Source organism: Pygocentrus nattereri, chromosome 28 (assembly GCF_015220715.1).
Source record: "Pygocentrus nattereri isolate fPygNat1 chromosome 28, fPygNat1.pri, whole genome shotgun sequence".
NCBI lineage: Eukaryota > Metazoa > Chordata > Actinopteri > Characiformes > Serrasalmidae > Pygocentrus > Pygocentrus nattereri.
Genome location: NC_051238.1, coordinates 23,323,911 through 23,348,166, shown reverse-complemented (window position 1 = coordinate 23,348,166; position 24,256 = coordinate 23,323,911). Strand labels below are relative to the sequence as shown.

At 40.5% G+C, this 24,256-nt stretch overlaps 1 protein-coding gene across 3 annotated transcripts; it reads left to right on the top strand.

Annotated features, from left to right (window-relative positions):
• Positions 1 to 4,255: 4,255 nt before the first annotated feature.
• Positions 4,256 to 23,780, top strand: snx2 (sorting nexin 2). Of its 3 annotated transcripts, none has more exons than XM_017721826.2 (16): positions 4,256 to 4,440; positions 8,559 to 8,673; positions 9,911 to 10,050; positions 10,974 to 11,043; positions 13,494 to 13,537; positions 13,621 to 13,762; positions 14,024 to 14,102; positions 16,000 to 16,075; positions 16,861 to 16,974; positions 17,505 to 17,598; positions 19,015 to 19,220; positions 20,251 to 20,394; positions 20,854 to 20,865; positions 21,707 to 21,787; positions 22,595 to 22,666; positions 23,588 to 23,780. In XM_017721826.2, the coding sequence occupies exons 1-16, from the start codon at positions 4,267 to 4,269 to the stop codon at positions 23,636 to 23,638; spliced, it is 1,614 nt and encodes a 537-aa protein (XP_017577315.1). In that variant the 5' UTR covers positions 4,256 to 4,266; the 3' UTR covers positions 23,639 to 23,780. The 3 variants fall into 3 exon arrangements, with proteins under 3 accessions (XP_017577315.1, XP_017577314.1, XP_017577316.1); XM_017721825.2 differs by having other exon boundaries at positions 9,908 to 10,050; XM_017721827.2 differs by lacking the exon at positions 20,854 to 20,865 and having other exon boundaries at positions 9,908 to 10,050.
• Positions 23,781 to 24,256: the final 476 nt, after the last annotated feature.

Here is a 24,256-nt window from a genome sequence, read left to right as displayed (position 1 = left end):
GTTTAGAGGGACCTGGAGCAGCTGGGCAGGAGTGAGGTGAGCAACAAATGAACAACACATACACAGAGAAGGCACAGCGGTTATTTACTCTTTCAAACATGCACACATACCCTATACACTCACCAGCCACTTTATTAGGTACACCTTGCTAGTTAAAGGTTAGTTCCACCCATCAGTTAAATGTTAGCAGTGTAACACAAAGTCTTGAAGGAGCAATAACAAAAAGGTTTAAAGGGATAAAGAGAGAGATTACATTACATTTACATTTAGCAGACGATGTAAAATGGCCATGTAAATTTTTATTATTATTATTATTTATTTTAATTATGTTTTTGGTTCTCAACACCATGCACGTTAAAAGTGGACAATATAGTGTATGTTATAGTGCATGTACACTCACCGGCCACTTTGTTAGGTGGTACCTTGCTAGAAAAGTTTGGACACCCTTTTGCCTTCAGAACTGCCTTAATTCTTTGTGGCAGACTTTCAACAAGGTGTTGGAAACGTTCCTCAGAGATTCTGGTTGGTTATTTGTGTTCCTGTTGTCTTTCTATCATCTGGAACCAGTCTGCCCATTCTCCTCTGACCTCTCACATCAACAAGGCATTTTCGTCCACACAACTGACCGCTCACTGGATATTTCCTCTTTTTTGGACCGTTCTCTGTAAACCCTAGAGATGGTTATGTGTGAAAATCCCAGCAGATCAGCAGTTTCTGAAATACTCAGACCAGCCAGTCTGGCTCCAACAACCACGCCACGTTCAAAGTCACTTACAGTGGGGCAAAAAAGTATTTAGTCAGCCACTGATTGTGCAAGTTCTCCTTCTTAGAAAGATGAGAGAGGTCTGTAATTTTCATCATAGGTAAACTTCAAATATGAGAGACAAAATGAGAAAAAAAAATCCAGGAAATCACATTGGAGGATTTTTAAAGAATTTATTTGTAAATTATGGTGGAAAATAAGTATTTGGTCACCCACAAACAAGCAAGATTTCTGGCTCTCACAGACCTGTAATTTCTTCTTTAAGAAGCTCTTCTGTCCTCCACTCGTTACCTGTATTAATAGCACCTGTTTGACCTTGTTATCTGTATAAAAGACACCTGTCCACAGCCTCAAACAGTCAGACTCCAAACTCAACCATGGTCAAGACCAAAGAGCTGTTGAAGGACATCAGGAAGAAAATTGTAGAGAAACAGCGCCAAAGCCTGATGTTTCCACCCCCATGCTTCACAGCTGGTATCGATGCAACTCAGCATTCTTCTTCCTCCAAACACGACGAGTTGAGTTTTTACCAAAAAGTTCTATTTTGGTTTCATCTGACCACATGATATTCTCCCAGTCCTCTTCTGGATCATCCATATGCTTTCTGGCAAACTTCAGACAGGCCTGGACATGTACTGGCTTAAGCAGGGGGACACACCTGGCACTGTTACTCATGATCATTTTGACCCCACGGGATGAGATCTTGAATGGACCCCAGATCGAGGGAGATCATCAATGGTCTTGTATGTCTTCCATTTTCTTACAATTGCTCCCACAGTTGATTTATTCCCATCAACCTGCTTGCCTGTTGTGGATTCACTCTTCCCAGCCTGGTGCAGGTCTACAATTTTCTTCCTGGTGTCCTTCAACAGCTCTTTGGTCTTGACCATGGTTGAGTTTGGAGTCTGACTGTTTGAGGCTGTGGACAGGTGTCTTTTATACAGATAACAAGGTCAAACAGGTGCTATTAATACAGGTAACGAGTCGAGGACAGAAGAGCTTCTTAAAGAAGAAGTTACAGGTCTGTGAGAGCCAGAAATCTTGCTTGTTTGTGGGTGACCAAATACTTATTTTCCACCATAATTTACAAATAAATTCTTTATTTATCATATTGTCTCTCATAGTTGAAGTGTACCTATGATGAAAATTACAGACCTCTCTCATCTTTCTAAGTAGGAGAACTTGCACAATCAGTGGCTGACTAAATACTTTTTTGCCCCACTGTAAATCCCCTTTCTTCCCCGTTCTGATGCTCGGTCTGCACTTCAGCAAGTTGTCTTGACCACCTCTACATGCCTAAATGCACTGAGTTGCGGCCATGTGATTGGCTCATTAGCTACTTGTGTTAACAAGCTATAGAAGTACCTAATAAAGTGACCGGTGAGTGTAGAGGCCACTAGTGCACACAACACTATAAAACGGGCATCAGACTTATGAACAAAGGGCTGATATGGATGCAGGTTCTTATTCCAATCAAGCAGAAGTACACCTGATTGCAGCTGTTTAATCCATTGGCTTCAGTCCTCTAACAATTGAGTAGTTACATGAGGCGAACTCCTGCATGGCAGTGAATGAAAACCTGGTGCCACAACAGTCCTTTGCAGATAAGAATGGTGCACCTGTTATTTAAGCATATGAAAAGATGCACTCTGTAAACACCCTCAAACCCGGATCTGAGTTAGGTCAGACATCTCTCAGAGCAATGTTCTAAACCTTTGGGGTTTAACTGAATATGTTAATGCCCATTTCTTAGCCTTAGCATGTGTCTGAACAAGCGTCTGTCTGTAGGATTGACTATGTGGGAAGTCAGATAAAACTGCTGAAGAACAACAGATCTGGCTCCAGAACCTCTCGAAGACGGCAGTAGCAGCAGTGCTATTCAGTAAGTTCACATTTCTTCATTGTAAGTACTTTATCAATGAAAAACGTCAAAGCAGAAATGTAATTCAGTATGAGCAGCTTGCTGTTCCCTTCATTTCAGTTGTGCTTATGCAACTTTCAGTACTATAAGGTCATAAGTTCTCAGGTCCAGTCTTGGTGACCACAGGGACATTTTTTCACACACTCGATTCAGCTCATGAAGGGCTTGACGGTTACCCAAGTTGAGAATCAGGTGAATCAGGGCGGAGGGACACTAGTGTGTTAACTGCATGGGGTCCAGGGGAATGGGGCTGACATCTATTAGTATTATTAGTATGTGTGATAGCAGGCCTGTGTCTGACAGGACACACCGAAAGCCTGGTCTTGGAGAGTTTACCTTTTCTACAGTTTGATGTTTACATTTGATGTCACTGGCTATGGCGGCACAGTGGCATGGTGGGTAGCGCTGTCGCCTCACAGCAAGGCAGGGCCTGGGTTTGATTCCCCGGCCGGGCGGTCCTCTCTGTGTGGAGTTTGTGTGTTCTACCTGTGGCTGTGTGGGTTTCCTCTGGTTTCTTCCCAGAGTCCAAAGACATGCTAAATTGCCCCTAGGTGTGAGTGTCTGTCTGCCCTGCAATGGACTGGTGACCTGTCCAGGGTGTATCCTGCCTTCTGCCTGAAGACTGCTGGGATAGGCTCCAGTGACCCTGACAGAGAAGCAGCTTAGAAAATGGATGGCTATGGGAATTGCTGTTTGCAGATTTAGTGATGCTGATCCATTTAATTACATTTATTTAGTTGGCATTACTTCTCTAACTTTAGTCTGGGGGGTTGTGGGGGTGCAGTGTCCATATGTACACACTCAAATAAAATATAATGTATTTATCTAAGGGGCGGCACAGTGGCAGGTGGGTAGCGCTGTCGCCTCACAACAAGGAGGGCCTGGGTTCGATTCCCTGACCGGGGTCCTCTCTGTGTGGAGTTTGCATGTTCTCCCCGTGTCTACGTGGGTTTCCTCCCACAGTCCAAAGACATGCAGTCAGGTCAACTGGACATGCTACACTGCCCCTAGGAGTGTGTGATTCTGTCTGTCTGTTTGCCCTGCGATGGACTGGCGACCTGCCCAGGGTGTATCCTGCCTTCTGTCCAATGACCGCTGGGATAGGCTCCAGCACCCTGCCCCACTGTGACCCTGAGGGAGAAGTGTGTGTGTGTGTGTATTCATGTAAGAAATAAAGGAGTTTTTCCTCCACACTTATTTTCTGAGGTAAGAAAGTGCTTCAATGGCATGAACAATCACACCTATCAGGGCCGCCTTTTTCAAAGCCAGCACAGTCTAAATATACAACTAATTCAGTGACCAATCCTTCAGAGCTCCAGGCCAGGGCCATCATCATGTGCACTGGGTATGTGGAAAGACACCATAGAAACTGAACTTAATATTATTATTATTATCATTATTATTATTATTATTATGATGATGATGATTATTATCTGCATCTCTTTTCCACCCACAGCAGCGTGGAGCTGCCACTGAGGCCCGGCTCGGCCGTTATCACACTGCTACGAAGCGTCAGGGCGGAGCAGCAGCTCAATGAAAGGCGCCACAACTGTCATAAGACCGAACCGCTCCTGCGAATCACATGACAGCCTGGGAACCTCCTGACCGTCCACGGAGTCGGCTCGCTTACTGCTGCCCGGAGAAGATGGCGGAAGACAGGGAGCCCCCACCGCTGGCAGACGCGGTTCAGACGGACTTTAGGGAGGTGGAGGAGGGCGAGGACCTGTTTGTCAGCACCGTTTCCACAGCAGAGCAGGTAAGAGCCGGACGGGCGCCCGGGCTGCTCAGCACCGCCGCTAGCTTAGCATAGCCGCCGCGCTCACTAAGCCAACAAGACACGGCGAAGGGTAGTTTCTAAACCCTCCGTGCAGCCGGAGAGCGGAGGTCCACCGCGAATCTGCCGATTTCCCCCCTCCGCGGGCCGGAATTTGTGAAATCACAGATTAGTCAACGACGTTTCATTGAAATGCGATGAAACCCACAGATATTTTTATTTAGTGCGCATGCGTGGGCCTCGTTTCGTGGATGTCAACTCTGCAATCGGTGAACGCAGAATCGCCAAAAAGTCCAAGTAGTGTCACGTCGACAGCTTGTAGCGCAGATGAGGATGGAGAGATAAACAAACCACACACACCACAAATAAAACCGTGTTATTTATATATATATATATATGTATGTATGTATGTGTGTGTGTGTGTGTGTGTGTGTGTGTGTGTGTGTGTATATATATATATATATATATATATATATATATATATATATATGCCATTCAAATAGACATTCTGTGAACAGCTTTTGTAAGAAAGTAGCTTGAAAGTTCCAAATAAACTATGCCAAAGTACTAATAGTTTTAGATGAACTCTTAATCCTGTATGGGGGAATAAACACTTGCAAATGGCGTATGACATCTAGAAACAGAGCTGCTAGCTGCTTACAAGAAGCTTTTGGCCGCCACACAAATCCATGTCTTCTGATTTATGCTTTGGTGCAGTTCAAAGAAAGCTCTAACGCATTTTAATCCACTGTGGCTGATTTCTGTTGCGGTGTGTTGTAAGCCTGCTTTGCCCATCATTTCAGTGTGGTCCCTTAAAGGGCCACACAATGGGAAACCCAGAATTGTACAACGTTGTGTCGTCAAATGAGATAGTTTGAAGTGCTGTGTTAACATAGTTATCAAGTGCCGTTCACTCCTATTAGTCAGCATTTGAAAACTAAGCTGCAAGAACAGCCTGTTGTTGAGGTCATGAAACCCAGTCCATTTGAGTATATCCAGCCGTTTGGCCTGTGCCAGTCTAGTATCACCCATTTACACCATACTCTCAGAAATAAAGGCATGGGACTGTCACTGGGGCAGTACCTCTCTTGTCTCTGGTGTGGTACCCTCAGGGGTACATCTCAGTACTTTTAGTCAGGGAACATAACTGAACCATAATGATATTACCACTGTAATGATATTTTCTAAGCTGTACTGACTCCACACACCCTGCCTCGCCTCCAGGCTTTTATTCTACTCTTCTGTTTTGAAACATTAGGTTATGAATAGGAGTGCAAATGTACTTTTCCACTGGGAGAAGCTTGCATACGGTTCAAAATTGGACCTTAAAACCTCTGTTGTACCACATTTACATTGTTTGTACCTTGATTAACGAAAAATGTACCTGCAAAGTAGCTTTATTTCTAACAGTGCAAAGTTATAAGGAGTGTTTAGTTTGGATTGCTTTCTGAATGAGGCGCAGTACAGTCATAACAGGCGATTTACATATATTGTCCCATCAGTCTTAAAGGCACAGTAACAAATAAACAGGTTGGTTAATTCTAAGGGATGAAGATTGATTGGATGGTCACGTAGAAAAGAATTCTGACTGTTCTTGTACGTAAAGAAGCACACAAACATCACAGGTGGAGCTCAAGTACAAGAAGCACAGTTTAATCAGATGACTGCACCGCCTAAAGCATGTGACAGCCATCCAGCTAAGCTGATCCAGGTTGCCAGTTGTTTTCATTCTTTGTCATCTCAGCAGTTCTGGAGCAGAGAAATGGGAAAAGGAAGGAAAAGGAGGCAGGGAAGCTCAGAGGTGTCTTCTCATTTCACCTACGGTTACCCCTCCTGTTAAGAAAGTCATATGTTTTGCTTGTGAGCGGTTAGTTTGTTTATTGTTTACAGCAACAAAGTCTGTGTTTGTCAATTACACTGCTGGAAAGTAAAGTGTGAACATTAACCGACCTCTGACATTGTTTTATGTAATTGGCTACAGCAACGCTTGTGAGGCAAAGGGTGAAATGGACTTTGACTACTTATTAACCCATTTGTGCCCATATTTGAAGTTTTAAATTTGGTCAGTGAGCTTGCTTCAGCACAAATCGAACGGTGTGGCTACCAAGTACACGTCCTCATGTTACGTTAATCCCACAAACGGGAAAAATTTCACCTCCGCATTTAACCCATCCGTGAAGTGAAACACCACATACACACTAGTGAATAGACACACACACTAAGGGGCAGTGAGCACACTTGCCCAGAGCGGTGGGCAGCCCTATCCACGGCGCCCTGGGAGCAATCGGGGGTTAGGTGGACACCTCATTCATGGACTGTAGGCGCTGGGGATTGAACCGGCAACCTTCCGGTCACAGGGCCAGTTCCGAAACTACCAGACCACGATTGCCCCCATTTTTAATGGGTCTGCTGATGTTTAAAGAGAAAGTGCACCCATTTTTCAAATGTTTGGTATAATTAATTCATTATATAGGCTATAAGTAATTCACAATGTTTGGATGTGAAACGCTCCATTCTAGAGAAATGATCAAGTCCGAATTGTTCACAGTGATGATGATGGGAACCAGACATCTGAAGCTCCCTCACAGAAAGTTAATACATGAAATCATTACAGGGTGCTGTCTGAGGCCTGAGACACTTTTACACTGTAAAACTTATTTTTAAAAGCACATGCAGGACATTGAGAGGCAAAATAGTCCCCAAAGAGAACTTTTACCACTATTTGATTTATTCAGATTTACCACTATTGTTCATTTTCCACATTACACATAAAAAGACTGACACGTGTAGGTTCACTGGTTGTTGTTAATAGCACATAAAATGGTTATAAATGTGTTGTAGACATTGCGAAGAGATTGGAGTCAGCAAGTTTCCTAGAATTAACCATCTCACATCAAACCACTTTGAATGACTTTGCTGACATATCAACAATTGAATTATGCAGAAGTTTAGAAAAAATGGTGGGATTCCTATTTGGAAAACTGCTGAAAATCCAAGTTTCGTTGTTATTAAAAGTATGAAAATGAGATATAATAAAAAAAATGAAATATTGATTATTCATCTAAGATATAACTCTACCTTGGGTCATCACTCTAGACCCTTTTGGGGTGAGTTCTGCGACATTTTCCTTATCGCTGCTGTCGGAAGAAAACCTTGTATCTCCAAAATAGTAACTTTACAGGAGAAGGAAAAAACATACTTTACTTTACAATGTAAGTCAATGGAACCAGAATTTTTCCCATCTCATATTGGGTAATTTCTTTTAGGCCATTCATCATAAAATTTACAAACAATGTAAAGAGTAACAGGTACTTTCAAATTATGTCAATAACTGGAAAATGCCAAGATGAGGGAGATACAAGGTTTTCTTCCGACAGCAACGTTATGTTTAATGTTGTTGTGGGGTATGAACAGGCTATCTGTGCATGTTGTATACATTTTCCTCAACTTTATCAAGTCTGTGTTACATATTATCAGAAATGCATCCTGTTAAGTCTGAGTGGTTTTGGCCAGTTTCAGCAGGTTGCATTGTCAGCTGTTATTCCCGAAGGTTGAATTCAGGGTCAACGAGATTCCACAGTATCTCTTTCGGCTTGTGCTGAATGTTTAGAGGAAGCAGCTTGTTCCGTCTTCCTTCACAGCTCTGTAATGTTTTTAATGACCTAAAAACACCTTGCTAGTCATATGAAACAACCAAAAATAACAATGAAATGATGTACAGAGCAGACTGAAGCTTGCTTTAAAGGCCCCCTTAATGTCTGCCAGGCAGCCCAGCAGTAGGGTGTTATTTGAAGTCCATATCAAAGCCATGTGATATTCAAACAGAGTGTATAAGTAGACTGCTTGGCTAATTGCGCTCTGTTCTCCTTGAGCTAACCTCCAGAGCATATCTAAATACAGTCCTTGTGTCCACCGTGTTGAAAGCTGGTTCGCAGTAGCGTCTTTGTGAGTATGAAAAGGTTTTAAGCATTTGCATCCACTAATGAGCAGCTAATGTGTTGCCTGTAATGTCACACAATGCAAGTGAACAGGAGGAGATAACATGGGAAACACGGGTTACTCTCATCCATCCACATCTTGTCTGTCTGCTCTGCTTTCAGCTCAGCCCAACGTCCCCAGAGCCAGCCAGCTTTCCTGCAGAAGACATCAGCACTAACTCCAACGGACCCAAGCAAGAAATATTATTAGACGATGACCAGGAGGACCTTTTTGCTGGTGTGTAATTTGTGGTTGAGCATTATGTTTTTGGAGGGATGTCAGTTAGGTTGAGGTTCCAAGCCTTAGCATGAGCATAGATGATGTGGAATGAATATGTCAAGATGGTAAGATGATAATACAGCATCTCCTGTAATGGAGAGGCATTACGTACACTGTGATATGTATGTTTGCTGTTCTGTTGACTGATTGTGAACTATTTAAGACTTAGTGTTTACTTAGCAACAGCATATTAAAGGGCAGTTCACCATTTTTTCCGGATTTTCACGTAAATAACGGATTAAGATGTCCACGAAGTCATTCGGGGTGGTTTGATGTGAAATGCTCTGTTTTACAGAGCCTGAGTTGTTAAGAGTGGTGGTGATAGGAACTGGGTTTCTGAAGAGGTTAATGTCGCTAAAAGCTCCCTCACAAAAAGCCATTGCATGAAGTGGTTACAAATATGTTGCCGGAGGCCTGAGAAGTTTTGGTCTAAAACGTCACAATACATGCAGTGTGTTGTGAGGGAACTCATTCAGAAAACGACTCTAAAGAAATTATTTTACAGAGGTGGACGAGTCAGGTACTTGAGTTAAAGTAGAGATACCCAGGGTAAAATATCCCTCCAGTAAAAGTAGAAGTTCCTCCCTTTAGACCTTCAATTGAGTAAAAGTACTAAAGTATTTATCTTCAAATGTACTTAAGTATAAAGTAAAAGTACTAAAAGAGTATTTCTGGCTCTGATCTGGTCCTGTTATCATTTTTATAACCAGACTGGCTTAATGAACTCATTTCAGGTGAAAGTCCTCCAGCGTCTCTCTTGGTAAACCAGTCTTTTAATAGAACGTCATTAATTAGTGACGCTGACGTCTATTAAAATGATCAGAAGCACAAAACATGTCGGTCACGACTGCATAGGTGTACATATTTCTATATTGTGGCCTATTTATACAAAGTTAGGTTAGTTCCATCATTTATGTTGAATAGACTCCCAAAATTTTACACTGCTGCACCCAAACTTTTCCATATGACTGTATGAGCATTCTGAGTAATCTCTGATGCTCCAAGTGACGCGTGTAATTCAGCAAAACCTGAGTGAATTTGGTCTAATTAATGCAGACTATTGGATGTCACATCAAAGGTTCACCGCTGTGTTTTAATGTATTGAAGGGCAGTGTGTGGCTTTGGTCATATCATGTGGCTGTAATCTAATTACTGGTTATATCTCATCTGCTCTATTCTCATATCACCGAAGAAGCCACGGAGGAGGTGTCGCTGGACAGTCCAGAGAGGGAGCCCATTCTGTCCGATGGCCCATCTCCTGCCATCACTCCAGTCACTCCCACTGTCATAATCACTCCAAGAGTCGATGCTTTGTTTGACAGATCTCTTGATGAGGTAAAGCAGATTTCCAGCTTCTTGTAATATTACGGAGGTGGTTTAGATGAAGTAAATGTTCTATAGCAATGATTAAATGTTTAATGTCCTGATATTAGTGTGTAAAGACACATGACGTGGTCTAAAAAAATTCCCTCAGTAGAGCTACTTTAACAAAAAACTCAGCTTTAAATTAACGTCTGTCTCATTTTCTATTACGTTGGACGTGTGAAATGGAGGTACAGGGGATTTCATTTTTTTTTCGAAAGCGAAATAATATTATTCTTGTTCATTTTCCCTTTGTTTGCAAACACTGAAGGTAATTGCTATAACCACCCCTCATTAATTATTAAACATGAATAAATAATAGAATGCAATGATACATGAACTGTCTACAAGCTACAGGCACTTGGTAGCTTGTGGTTTGTTGTTATTGTGCCTGAGGAACGAACCGTGTTTCTCTTGCTGTTCAAAATGCGCCATCCAGCAAAGCTCTTAATGTTCATGTTTTAGAGTTTGTGTGATGTGCTTTCATGATTGCAGAACAAAGGAAAGGCGAAAGTTCGTTCTTGTTTTGAATTGAACTGGAAAGCCGGGTGCTTCTGTTCCACTGGGCGCAGTAAAGCAACAGAAAACGAGAGAAATCGCCACATATTCCTTTATTGATGCAGTTTTGAAGCACACAGGCAGGTTCAATAATCAGCGAGAGGAGGAAAAGGTTATTTTTACTCCACCGAGCGTCTAAGATAACACCATGTTTACTGTCTTTGGACTGAGTGCCAAATTAAACTAGAAGAGTCTTGGTACCTTATTTCATCATTGCAGCACGAGTGTAGCTCAGACTCTTTCAGCAGATTTGTGTCGAGTCTGCAGACTCGTTTCCTATCGCTAATTCCTGTTGCGGTGCAGACTCATTTCCTAGTAATCTGCCTTGTGTTTTATAGGATGAAGAAGCGGAGGAAAATGGGGACACCTTTGATATGCAGATAACGGTATCCGATCCAGAGAAAGTCGGTGAGTTTAGCTGAGTGTTTGGGTTTGAGCACTCTCTGTGTTCTTGCGCTGTAATGTTTTTGAAGGGAGCCTTTTGGCATCTGGAGAGGCTTTCATCTCCTGAGAGTGCTCTGTATGGGTAGCTCTTTTGCAGGAGGTTGCAGTATGGTGTAAAATCAATAGACCTTTTCAAATGTTATCAGGTGTAGGATTTGGACTCTAGCTCTCCGAGGAAAGGTGTGGGAATTAGGGCTTCATCCGCACATCACATAGCTCTGTTCGGGCCATAGCAAAAATAAGAAGATGCCTAACCATACATGCTTATTAAGTCATTGTCTATTTTATCAGCTCCACTTACTATATAGGTGCCGTTTGTAGTTTATCTGCATTATTTTACCCCCCTTTTATCCTGTTTTTCAGTGGTCACGACCACCACAGAGAAGGCATTATTTTGGGTGGTGGATCATTCTCAGCACTGCAGTTATACTGACTGACATGGTGGTGGTGTGTTAGTGTGTGTTGTGCCTGTTGAGTGGATCAGACACAGCATTACCTACTGTGGTGTACATGTCTATTACTGTTTGAATACATTGTATAAAGCAAGCAATTTTTCAATTAATAACATATAGACAAAATCATTTTATTAATAGGCTGCCATTCTCTTGGCCACATCAAATGAAACATTGCTGTCTTGTCCACTGAGTGAGGACCAACCGGCTAAATATCTTATTTAACTTTAACACATCATTCAGCCTTTCCAACTTTAGCGAGAGTGAAAAACTCGAGAGAAAAACTATTTTGATTGTCTTATTTTCCGTAAGACTGACTCCAGTTCAACCATGGCATCACAGTGTGACAGTGGTAGTTTGTCATATTTTAATAATGTTGGACGTCTACACTGTTTAACAGGCATAGAAGTCTTAATATTCAGGGCTCCATTGTGTCCACAAGCCGGCCACTCTATTGGACACGCCTTCCTTGTTGGTCCACCTTGTAGATGTAACGTCAGAGACAGTAGCACAGTTTGTGTTGGTCATCCTCTAGTCCTTCATCACTGGTCACAGGACGCTGTTGGCTGGATGTTATTGGTTGGTGGACTCTTCTCAGTCAAGCTGTGACACTGAGGTGTTTAAAAACTCCAGCAGCACTGCTGTGTCTGATCCACTCATACCAGCACAACACACACTAATACACCATCACCACCACGTCAGTGTCGCTGCAGTGCTGAGAATGATCCACCACCCAAATAGTACCTTCTCTGTGGTGGTCCTGACAATTGAAGAATCAAATCAAATCAAATTTATTTAGCGCTTTTTACAACGGATGTTGTCACAAAGCAGCTTTACAGAATTTCAGAAGTTTTAACAGGACTGTAAGAATGTACAGAAACCCCCTGGTGGGCAAGCCAGGGGCAACAGTGGCAAGGAAAAACTCCCTCAGAACTGAGGAAGAAACCTTGGGAGGAACCAGGCTCACCAGGGGGGACCCATCCTCCTCTGGCCAGACTACCTACAGAGTTATTATACTACTAATATTAATAGCAGTAATATTGGTATTAGGAATAACTAGGAGTCTATGAGAACATCAGCGTGGGGTGGGCAGCTCGTCCAAGGTAGGTGGTGGTAGCTGGGGCGTGGGCAGCTGGTCTGAAGTGGGTAGCAGGAGGGCTCAGCAGTCAGTCGTCCTTCAGTGTCCAGCCAGACATATGGGTGAATTATATACTCGGAAAGAAAGCAGGGAGATGGAATTAGTTTTAATCTATCCGTTTGTACATAAACAGGGAATGTAAACAAAGAACAGGGTATAAGGGTCCAACAAAGTATGTCTGTAATTGTGGATCTACAGAGTGCATCTGTATGTTAAGTGGAGCTGGTAAAATCGACAGTGAGTGTAGACACATGAAGGTGGTTTTAATATTATCTTTATATTTTTATAATCTCGCCTCATCTTGCGTTAAAACACTCCTTATAACTTCGGCGGGTCAGTAGATTAACTATAATGGCGCATTTGTAAATTTGTCAGCTTTTGTGACCTCAGAAAAGTTTGACTGTATGGACAATAAGGGAGTGGACAGTACTTTTAATAATTGCTTCAGTTCCTTAGTATGAGAACTGCATAGCTTGCATGCCAGTTCCATTGTAGTGGGTTAATAATGGGTTAATAATAAATTAATAACAATAATAAATAATTATTAATTACTTGAATAATATGCCTTTATGTTCAACAGGGGTTAAAATAGTGCAGTGGTTTTGATTTATGTAGTCTACTTTTAGTATTGTAAGGACTGACAGACTAATTAAATAGTCTTAAAATCAATACCAGGAGCAAAAAATGTGAAACAATCGATTTCACAAGTGAGCTTCGTCCTCAAACGTTGTCCTGTGAGGAACGACAGAATGTTTGTGCATGTTCCAAAAAAGTCTAAAGGAGTCTTTTCTCAATTATTCAGGCTTTTTATTTTTGTCTTCAAGGTGACGGAATGAATGCGTACATGGCATACAAGGTGACCACTAAGGTGAGAATGAGCCACTGAGTGCTTATCGAGGAGCAGCTATTGTATGTAGCTTGTACCAAGACATCTTGTTTTCTTTCCTCTAGACGTCCCTCAGCCTCTTCAGCAGAAATGAGTTTTCCGTAAAAAGGAGGTTTAGTGATTTCCTGGGGTTGCATAGCAAATTAGCTTCCAAGTACATGCACATTGGCTACATAGTCCCTCCTGCACCTGAGAAAAGCATTGTGGGTAAGTGTCTTTTTCTTCTTTTTTCCTTTAAACAAAAACCTAACTTAATACAGCACGGGCTGGTTTCCCAGACCCAGATTAAGCCTAAGTGGAGACTTAAAAACAATTTCCAGTGGGGATTCACTACTCGCACTACAATTTATTCCAAACAGAGGCTTAATTCACGTCCGGGACACCTGCCCTTTGTCTTGTGGCCTGTGAAAGACTATAGTTGACTGTAAATACAGTACATTTAATGTAATATTCGCTTCACTTCTGCAGGAATGACCAAGGTCAAGGTTGGAAAAGAGGATTTATCATCCGCAGAATTTGTAGAGAAAAGAAGATCTGCCTTGGAAAGGTATTGTGGAAAAGACATCGCATCTAGATGGGCGAATAATTGTTTTAAAAACATTTATATTTAAAGACATATATATATATTGTACTCTGAAAGAACCCCTCCGTTTACGTGACTCTGGGCTACTGACCTGCAGTATCTCCATTTTATTCAGTTGGCTGCATTTGTCTCTTTATACTAATTTAGGTGGCTTTACTACAGTGTCTAGTTTTAGTCTGCATCAGCATCAGCCTCAACCGATACACTTCCAATTAGCATTTTTCCTAATCTTAAAACGTTTCGGTCTAAAGGCTCCTGCATAAAAGCAAATGGATGTTTGGTCTGAGAAAAATGCGAACCGTGAAGTTGTTGCCCATGTCCAAAATGTTTACAATTCAAAAAGTTCATCGTTATTTATTTATTTATTTACTTTTATTGTGCGTTTATTTATGTTTGGTTTTCAGTAAGGTCTCTTTTTCATTTAAACCTGGAAATAAAGAACAATTTGGAGTCGAAGAAGAATGTCTAAGAAAGAAAAGTTATGTGAAGCATATTGAAGAAAGGTCAAGATTCTGCACTATATTTGAGACAGTGTCCTTGGTAAGGCCTTTAATTCCATCGCCGTATCAGAGGCTTGAGTGCCCTATAACATACCAAATACTAAAATTCTGAAATGAATGTAAACATTTCAAACCTTCTACTTCTCGCTCAAACGGTTATCATTGCTGGTAATATAATTTGTAATGAAAAATTGTTGCGTTAGTTAGTGGTCGGTTAGTGCAGTGGGTAACACCTCTGCCTTCTACGCTGTAGACTGGGGTTCAATCCCCACCTGGGTAAACACCCTACACTACACCAATAAGAGTCCTTGGGCAAGACTCCTAACACCACCTTCGCCTACCTGTGTATAAATGATCAAACTGTAAGTCGCTCTGGATAAGAGCGTCAGCCAAATGCCGTAAATGTAAATTAGAAAAGAATGCAAAATGGAAGCATTTTCAGACTTTTGGACCCCAGCTGTATCTTCTGACTTGTTTAACACATTTTTGAGTCCATATGGGTTTTGTCTTCAGTATTTTTGTAATAGTAGATATAAGGACACTGTTTGACTGGTAGCATACGTACGAAGATTAACTGAATTGAATAATAGGTAATTAATAGTTTCAGTCAATTCTGACCACCGTCTTTTATCCCCTTTGTTGGTTTTGTTATGATAGGGTAAAAATAAAATCCCTGTCTAGCTGATAGTCTCTTCCTTTCCAGTGCGTCTGGCTTTGGCTGAAACTTTTTTTTTTTTTTTGGAACAAAAACGATTCAAGTGGAAAGAGCATTCTTGTTCCGGTCTTTTGTGGATGAAAGGTTAACCAACAAGTATTAGATAAATAATTATCACTGAACTCAGGAGGGTTTCATGCTGTCAGTGTAAGCAGGCTTGCGCTGGCAGTTTTCTCTCGAGCTTTCGTGTTCCCGTCTCTCGCACATTCTGTACGTAGCTGATTTGCTGCTGTACTCCTGGTTTTTGCGCTGCCTGATGAATCGAATAAAAATTAACGTTAAGTGAGGCGCTGACATTTCTCTGCCCTTTTTATCTGCTCATTGATTGACGTGAAGGTCAGCGGCTTGGATGGGGGCCCTGGATGTCAGCTTATACACTTCATCCATTGAAGAACTGAATCTTGATGGCAGCCCTTAATGTAGGAGCGGCCTGCGTAGGATGTTTAATGCATGGAAAAAGAGTTTTATAGTTTGTGTAGTGTGAAGTTTTATATTGAAGAGAAATGTTTTTTCGAAGCGTTACTATTTGTAGGGCATTGATTCTGTCAACAGCTTCCTTTTTTGAAGAAGATGAGTCTGCTGTGTTGATCTTTCTCTATGTACTGATGTTTTTTTTTTTTTTTCCCCCCCTTATATTTTCAAACAGATACCTAATGAGAACAGTGAACCATCCTGCTCTGGTGAAAGATCCTGATGTGATTCAGTTTCTGGAGAACACGGAGGTAGTGTGTTCGTGCTTCATAACTCGTGCTAGCAATTCTGTTGAAAAGTGAATTCTCTCTTTTTCAGGTTTTATAAATGGGGATGCCCTGAAATTTCTGCTATTGAAAATAATTGTTAGAATATATCGCTTTACCGAAAAAATTTGGCCAAAAATAAAGCTAAAATATCTCTAAAATGAAGAAACAAAATGTAAGACTTAATGAATAATTTCAATGGAAATGGAGGTTAAATGCAGCTTTTTTCCTACACGCTCATGTCTGGTCAGTACACATGCATCCAGACGGTTTGAGCGGCAGCAGATCAGCGGTAAAAGACTCTTTTGGTTTTTTTGTGTGCTGAAGTTTGATTTCAGTCAACAATTTATTTTGGTACATCACTCATTATAAGCAACAGATCCTCCTCCTCATCTTAGATCTCCAGCTGAAATATTTATAGTTAATGTCAATAATTTACAGGCCATTTCTTAGGTTTTGCCACAATCCTGAGGAAAACTATATTAATGCAATTGTAACGCAAGCCCTCAATGATTCTATGGAGGCTAAACTGTCCGAGGGCAATTGAAAGCTATTTTTGCTTGTTGGCCCTCAGAGAGTTTTCTGGGGGCGAAATTGCATTAAATTGGATCCAGCATTGAAATGTATGGGAGTGGAGAAAACCCCAGGCTTCTTGTGGTCCAGGCTTGGGCTGGTGGTGGGGAAGGAGGGAGTGAAGCTCCCTGTGGGATTGGGTCCGGGCCCCGGCCTGTTAACCGGTTTGTTTGCCCTTATTTGTCATTTTATCCCAGCTGCCGCGAGCAGTTAGCACCCAGGCACTGAGTGGGGCCGGAATATTGAGGATGGTAAACAAAGCGGCCGACGCTGTCAACAAAATGACAATCAAGATGAATGAATCGGATGCGGTAAGGGGCTGATTTTTGGACTTGAATAATGAGACGAATTAATGAGCCACTCTCTGGCTTGAATTCTAAGATCCTTGCCCTTGTGTGTGTGTGTGTGTGTACTGTAGACAAATGTACCGTAATGTACATTTAGAATTGTACATTCAATATACATTAAGCATAGGAGTAGCCAATATGACAGTATTCTTTGCTGTGCAATGAACTATATGATATGTCACAATATGCTTTTTCTGAGCAGACTGTGGATCACCGGTGCTTAAGGAACATTGACCAACTCTGTGCCATTACAAAGAGAACATAATTAGTCCTGTTTGGTTGGATTTAGTGCATTGCAGTATATCAGCTAATGATTCCAAATAATAAACGTATCGTGAAATTACATTTTTGCCATTTGGTGTCGTTTGTATAGTTCTTTGCTGTTATGTTCATCGTGTCTGTCAGTCTTTTATTGTGTAGTTTGTTTCGGTTTCATGTTTTCTCTCCCAATGTTATTGTTAAAGCTTTGTGTTGACATTTTTCTCTGTATAAAGTGGTTTGAGGAGAAACAACAGCAGTTTGAGAACCTTGACATCCAGCTCAGAAAACTACATGCCAGTGTGGAGTCATTGGTGTGTCACAGGAAAGGTAAAGTTGTTTTTCAGCTTGATCTGTGAGATGTAACATGAAATAACATACCAGTTGTAAGAGCCAGGAAATAAGGTTAAGACAGCTGTTCCATTATATGCACGCACTGCATTTACTAGACGTGTCTGAACAAATTGTACGATTAAATGCTTGTCATTAAATATGGTATATTTGACTACATGCACCATAATATAGAGTGTCACAGTGAAGTGGACGTAAGTTCACTTTTGGGTCTGAACGACTTATCAGGTGGCTAATAGTATGAGCTGCTGTTGAAGACCTGCAATTTTATGGGTGGTCTATTGGTGGTAATTGGTAATTAGCTACTTTTTTAGTCAGGCATTGCGTCTGGATAACCAGAATCATTAGATGATTGGAGAAAAGCTTAGGTAGCTCTTCCACAGGGATCCTCATGGGTAGTAAAACAAAAACATGTAACATGCATCCAAACTTAACATTTAACAGAAACATAATGCAACACCAAAACCTGTGCTCTGAAGATATCGAAGTAAAAATAAGGAACACGATTTAGCACTATTATTAATTAATTAATAATAATAATAATAATAATAATAAAAAAAAAAGAAGATCTGCAAGTTTCTACTTTTTGAGTTAAGCAAGCCTGACCGTTTAACAAACCACTAAGTAGAAAGTTCAAAATTATAATGTAAAATATGAACATGAAATTAATAAGATATTGTACCGGCTATTGTTTGGGTCCTTTTTCACTTTGGTGTTATATTGAGGATAACCAGATCTTTCACCTTTAATTATCCTGTTTAAAATAAAATAAATTATTAAATCAATTCTGTGCTGAACTTCAGTTACTCTTGTTTTATTGCACAGAATGCACACTAAATATGCATGTGTGCCTATGTTAATTATATAATCCCTTTGTAATATGGAGAATTTAAGGTAATTGTCAGAATAGTAGCCTGCTGTTGCTGTCAGTATTGGATGTTAAAATGGATAGGTGCGTATGCCTCCTCCTCATGTAAAAGAAGGCATGTAGTCACTGGTGGAAAACAAACCTTGCATTCTAATTCTAATTTAAAATTATTATTATTATTTATTTATTTTTTTTATTTATTCATTTTTTTTGCTGAATCTGAAAATACTGTCAGCCAAATATAATAAATACAAATGTCATGTAGATTGGAGCAGTAGAAATGCTCCACATTTACATGGAAAAACATCTTATTCCATTAAATAAAATTCAAAGTTAAAATTGTTGCCTTTATTCTGTGAAGTTACATTTTAGAGATGTGAGGTTTTGGCAGGACAGCAACAATACGTTATGACCTCCACCGTCCTCCTGTACCTTCTGCCTCATATTAGACCACGCCACACTATTTATATTCCATGCTAGTGGTAGTATCATCACCATGCAGTCTGAGTCTCTCCACCTGTCTGCAGAGTTATCAGTGAACACTGCCTCTTTCGCAAAGAGTGCTGCTATGCTGGGAAACTCTGAGGACCACACGGCTCTGTCGCGGGCCCTGTCGCAGCTGGCTGAGGTGGAGGAGAAGATTGATCAGCTGCATCATGAACAGGCCTACGCTGACTTCTACCTGTTTTCAGAGCTGCTGGGGGACTATGTACGCCTCATCACTGCTGTCAAGGTGAGCAGGTTTCATACTTCCAGCGTCAATGAATTTGGGAAGCTTGATAACTTGTTTGTTGATTATTTATGTTGATGTACATAGTCATTTCTGTGGGGGCACAAGGGGGGGAAAAGGGGCAACATGAACATGTCTCAGATAAAACCAAATGCAGTATTAGGAGTTTTCTGCTACGGTTTCTAAGACTAGATTTGAACTCCTGTGGCTAGCATGCAAAACTATGGCATTAATACACTATTTAATCACAACATGGTGTGAAGTTACTTTATATAAAAGCCCCAGAGTCTCGTATAAACCATATATACATGGTGTAGAAAGTAATTAACGCTCCCTATTGCTGACATTGTTTGGCTCTTTTTCCAAATGACCACGTTGTGGAATGTGATGCTTTACTTAAGAGATTATCAATGCACCAGAGGGGGTGCCAAAGAGCTATGAACCTCGCAGAACCCAAGCAGAACCACAAGCACTGTTCACAGGACGATGCTAAGCCTCACTTTGCTGAAACATGTCTTGAAGAATGGCGATATAAAGCAATATAAAATACAGTTATTATATACACCATCCCAGAGAGCATTCGCACGGTCTGAAGACAAAGGCACAGAAATAAATTTATATGTTGGACTGCTTGGCACAAACTGTTCTATGTAGTGTGTATTGCCTGACACCAGTGAGGTAAGTAGTAACAACCAACCAACATGTCCGATAAGAAAAAATCCAATAAGCAACACCCATTACTATAGCTGGCTCCAGACCTCGATCCAAGTGTCAGTGCATGATGATAAAACTGGATTGTTTTCATAATTGCATGTTAGTTTCATTCACTGACTTTCTTAGGAAAGGTCTCGGGAAAATTCTTTTAAAGCATCATCAAAAATGACAAGACACCAAGGAAACCTTTGGAAAAGGCTGTTGCTTCACTTTAGGTTCTTTTGTGCACAGTTGCTGAGGGCTAAGAGTGCTGTGCTCCAAAGATCCCAACTTTATGACCCTATATAAACCTGACATTAAAGTCTCTTTATGCTGCTAGGGAGTGTTTGACCAGCGCATGAAAACGTGGTCCAAATGGCAGGATGCCCAGGTCATGCTGCAGCGCAAAAGAGAGGCTGAAGCTAAGCTACAGTACGCCAACAAGCCGGATAAGCTCCAACAGGCCAAGGATGAGATAAAGGAGGTAAAAAAGAAACATTTTGATAAATATGTTTTCTTAGTATGAGAAAAAGCTCATCATATTAAAAGCTTAGCAGTAAATAATGTAGATGAAATTTACATGAATTGGCCACAAATTGTTTTCCCACTTTGATACTGCTAAGCAAAATTGTGCACCATAGATTTTAACGTCTGTATGTCACAGAAGATGTGCCTCAGTCCCTTTAAAGTGAATGACAGAAAATAAGCCTCTGGCTTTGGCCCAAACGTCCAGTTGTTTTCAGCATCAACACTTGTTAGCGAGAGCCCTGGTGTTGCTGTTGATGATGAAGCATGCTGCCTTTTCTCTTGCTTTTGAGTCCATTCATGTCTCCTCAGAAGCCGCTCTTCCACTTGATGAGTTCATGAGTTATTGATTTCTTTAACCACAGAACATTATCAGCCTCTTTTAATTTTTGCATTTTCCCTGTCATGCCCCACAAAGGAGATTGAGGAGGTAGGACCCTTGGCTCTAGTTTGTTTATTTATTTATTTATTTATTTATTTATGCTTTCCTCCATCAGATGTGGTCCTTTAATGCATATCGCATTGAATTAATGCATATCAGATCTTTCCATGCTGATAATGACTTATTCATTCTTTGCCATGCTTTCACATTCAAATGAAACATGAGCGTGAACAGGTTATCAACTAACATGAACTCAAATCAATGTAGGTTGATAATCTCTCTTTTTTTTATTTTTTTATTTGGCCTTTATTTGGGAATTCTGACCTAGGTTAATAGTTGCATCCTGTTGTCAATCACAAAAAAATATGTAGTACATTGTGCCACTGGTCAAGTCTTACAAATGAACATCCGTAGCAGAGAAAAATAAGATCCTCCGTCTTTTTTGTTTCATTTGGCCACTTTTTTTTGACACTTTGGACAGTGACCCTTATTGTAATTAGCAAGACATCTGCATAAAGGTACAGCAAGTAAAACTTGTTTTAATGCTAGTCACATAACTGGCCACATGACTCATCACATGCAGTACTATCAAATGTTCACTGTGGAGCCTAATTCTCACCATATTCAAAATTTTATGCAAGCTATCCTAAACACTACTAAGAGTACTACTAATATTCCTAATATTTTGTCAAGCTCAAATAGACAGTTCTGCTTGTTGTACCTTTTGTATGTTTTTTTTTTTCCATGCCATTCCTTTTTCTTTTCTGTTCTCCTGTGAAGAGAGTTGAACAGAAGAATCACATTCTCACAAACACATAGCACTTCAGACACACAATCCACTATATCTGTCAGCATGATGGTTCTCTTGTCTGTTTGACTCTTGTTTTAGTGGGAGGCTAAAGTACAGCAGGGAGAGAGAGATTTTGAGCAGATATCTAAAAACATTCGCCGGGAAGTGGAAAGGTTCGAGGTGAGTTGGCATGTCAGGGATTTTTTCCCCCCTCAGTCCAAAAAATGTGTTGTTGACAAGATGCATAATATGTATAGTTATTTATATATCCATCAATTCATCCTCTGCTGCATTAATATCCATACCAAAAAAAAAGTGCTTTTTTTGAGTAAATGTATGCCAGTATAGGAACATGTACTGTACATATAAATTTCAGTATATTGACATGTTTACATATGTCAAAAATATATTAAAAACTGAAAATGAAAAATAAATGGAAATACATTTCCTTTGCATATGAGTAGTGAATTCGACTAATGTGTGTGATCACGCGTATGTAGTATTAAAAAACAGGTCCTGATATACTGCCTGAGCTGTGTTTAGAGCCATTGTAAAATACCTGATATACACATGTATGACCTCCTCACGACAAGTGATTTTCTATATTATTGCACCAACTCATTAAAAGCCATTGTGCTGTTAGTGGACTGTGGTTACTTGGTTCAGAGGCCATGGCTACTTGGCGATCGTATACTGTGAATGACTAGATTTCTTGGTGGAAGTACTGTTTTGTGATTATTATTAGTCATAACCTTAACTGTTTACTGAAAAATGGTGCATTTTGTCATTACGTTGTTGCTGTTTTATTCAAATGAATAAGCCACTTGAGGCTGTACTTTGCAGTGATTTTACTGCGGGGTAAGAGGATTTCAAAACATTCCTTACCCATGATAAAATCACAGGAACACACATCCTCTTGTAGCTCATTTCAAACATTTTATGGTTATTATCATGTTCAGTTGCCTGACTTTCTGTTTTTCTTTACAGAAACAAAGAGTGAAGGACTTCAAAGTTGTCATCATTAAATATCTAGAGTCACTAGTACATACGCAGCAGCAAGTATGCATTATTTACTATAATCCTATACCATTTAAAGGGCCTGTATCATGAAAAAATGTTTTACAATTTTTAAACTGAGTTATTGTGCAATGCAAACCTTGTTAAAGCTTCTAAATGTACCACTACATCCCTACATTCTTAATATGGAAACTAACCACATCTTGTTCTGAGCTGTTTTTCTAATGTTCAGCAGTTTAGTTCCACCCATCAGTTAAAAGTTAGCAGCATCATACATAAAGTCTTGAAGGAGCAATAACAAAAAAGGTTTTAATTTAAGGGATAGAGAGAGAGTTGTAAAATGGTCATGTAAAATTTTATTATTATTTTTTTTTTTTTTAATTATGTTTTTGGTTCTCATCACCATACACGTTAAAAGTGGACAATATAGTGTATGTTATATTGTATGTACACTCACCGGCCACTTGGTTAGGTGGTACCTTACTGCTGCCTTTCTATCATCTGGAACCAGTCTGTCCATTCTCCGCTGACCTCTCACATCAACAAGGCATTTTCGTCCACACAACTGACTGCTCACTGGATATTTCCTCTTTTTCTGACCGTTCTCTGTAAACCCTAGAGATGGTTGTGTGTGAAAATCCCAGTAGATCAGCAGTTTCTGAAATACTCAGACCAGCCCGTCTGGCACCAACAACCACGCCACGTTCAAAGCCCCTTAAATCCCCTTTCTTCCCCGTTCTGATGCTCGGTCTGCACTTCAGCAAGTTGTCTTGACCACCTCTACAGGCCTAAATGCACTGAGTTGCGGCCGTGTGATTGGCTGATTAGCTATTTGTGTTAATAAACACCTAATAAAGTGGCCGGTGTGTGTATATATTATAGTTTCAGAATTAAAGTGCAGCATTTTTTTTAATCTTTTCAAATTTTCAACAGTTGAATTAATTCTTCTCTCTTGTTTTCTAGCTGATAAAATATTGGGAAGCGTTCCTGCCTGAAGCCAAAGCTATCGCATAAGCTGTCAAACCCCTGCGCAGATGCAACGGGACTGATCACACTTTTTGTTTTCTTTTAATGTACAGCATAATCACGCAAAAAGGATGCACGGACTTAATGAACTTAAATACTACTCCTAATAAAAACACTATGAATCTTTTAATTGCTTAGTCCCTACTTTTCACCTTTTTGGTGTATTAAGCAGAACACCTGCTTGTTGTTTGTTCTTAAAGGGGAGGTTTGAGGCAGTGGTGAGAGATTGCGCTTCCTGCTTATTTAAACACGACTGCTCTGTCTTTAAAGGTCGTCCAAGCACCACAGTGGCTCTATCTCCTGTTCAGTGGTTAATTCTTGCCATTACTTGGAAATCAGTTTTCACAGATTGTAATCCAGCAGATACTATTTCCTCCATAGGCAATGATCCAAAAAGGGAGAGCCTTTGAGAAGAATGTGTTTTCATCTCTTTTGATTTTTGCAAATTTATCCCTTACATTTCTGTCAAGTGAATGAATTGAGCATGTTTTGTTTGAAACATGAATAGTCAAACTTTTTTCTTGTTCGCTCCTTTTCCACACTATGCAGGGCTGTAGTGCTTGGACCCTGCTGCCGTAGCCTGTAGCTATACACACACATTTTACA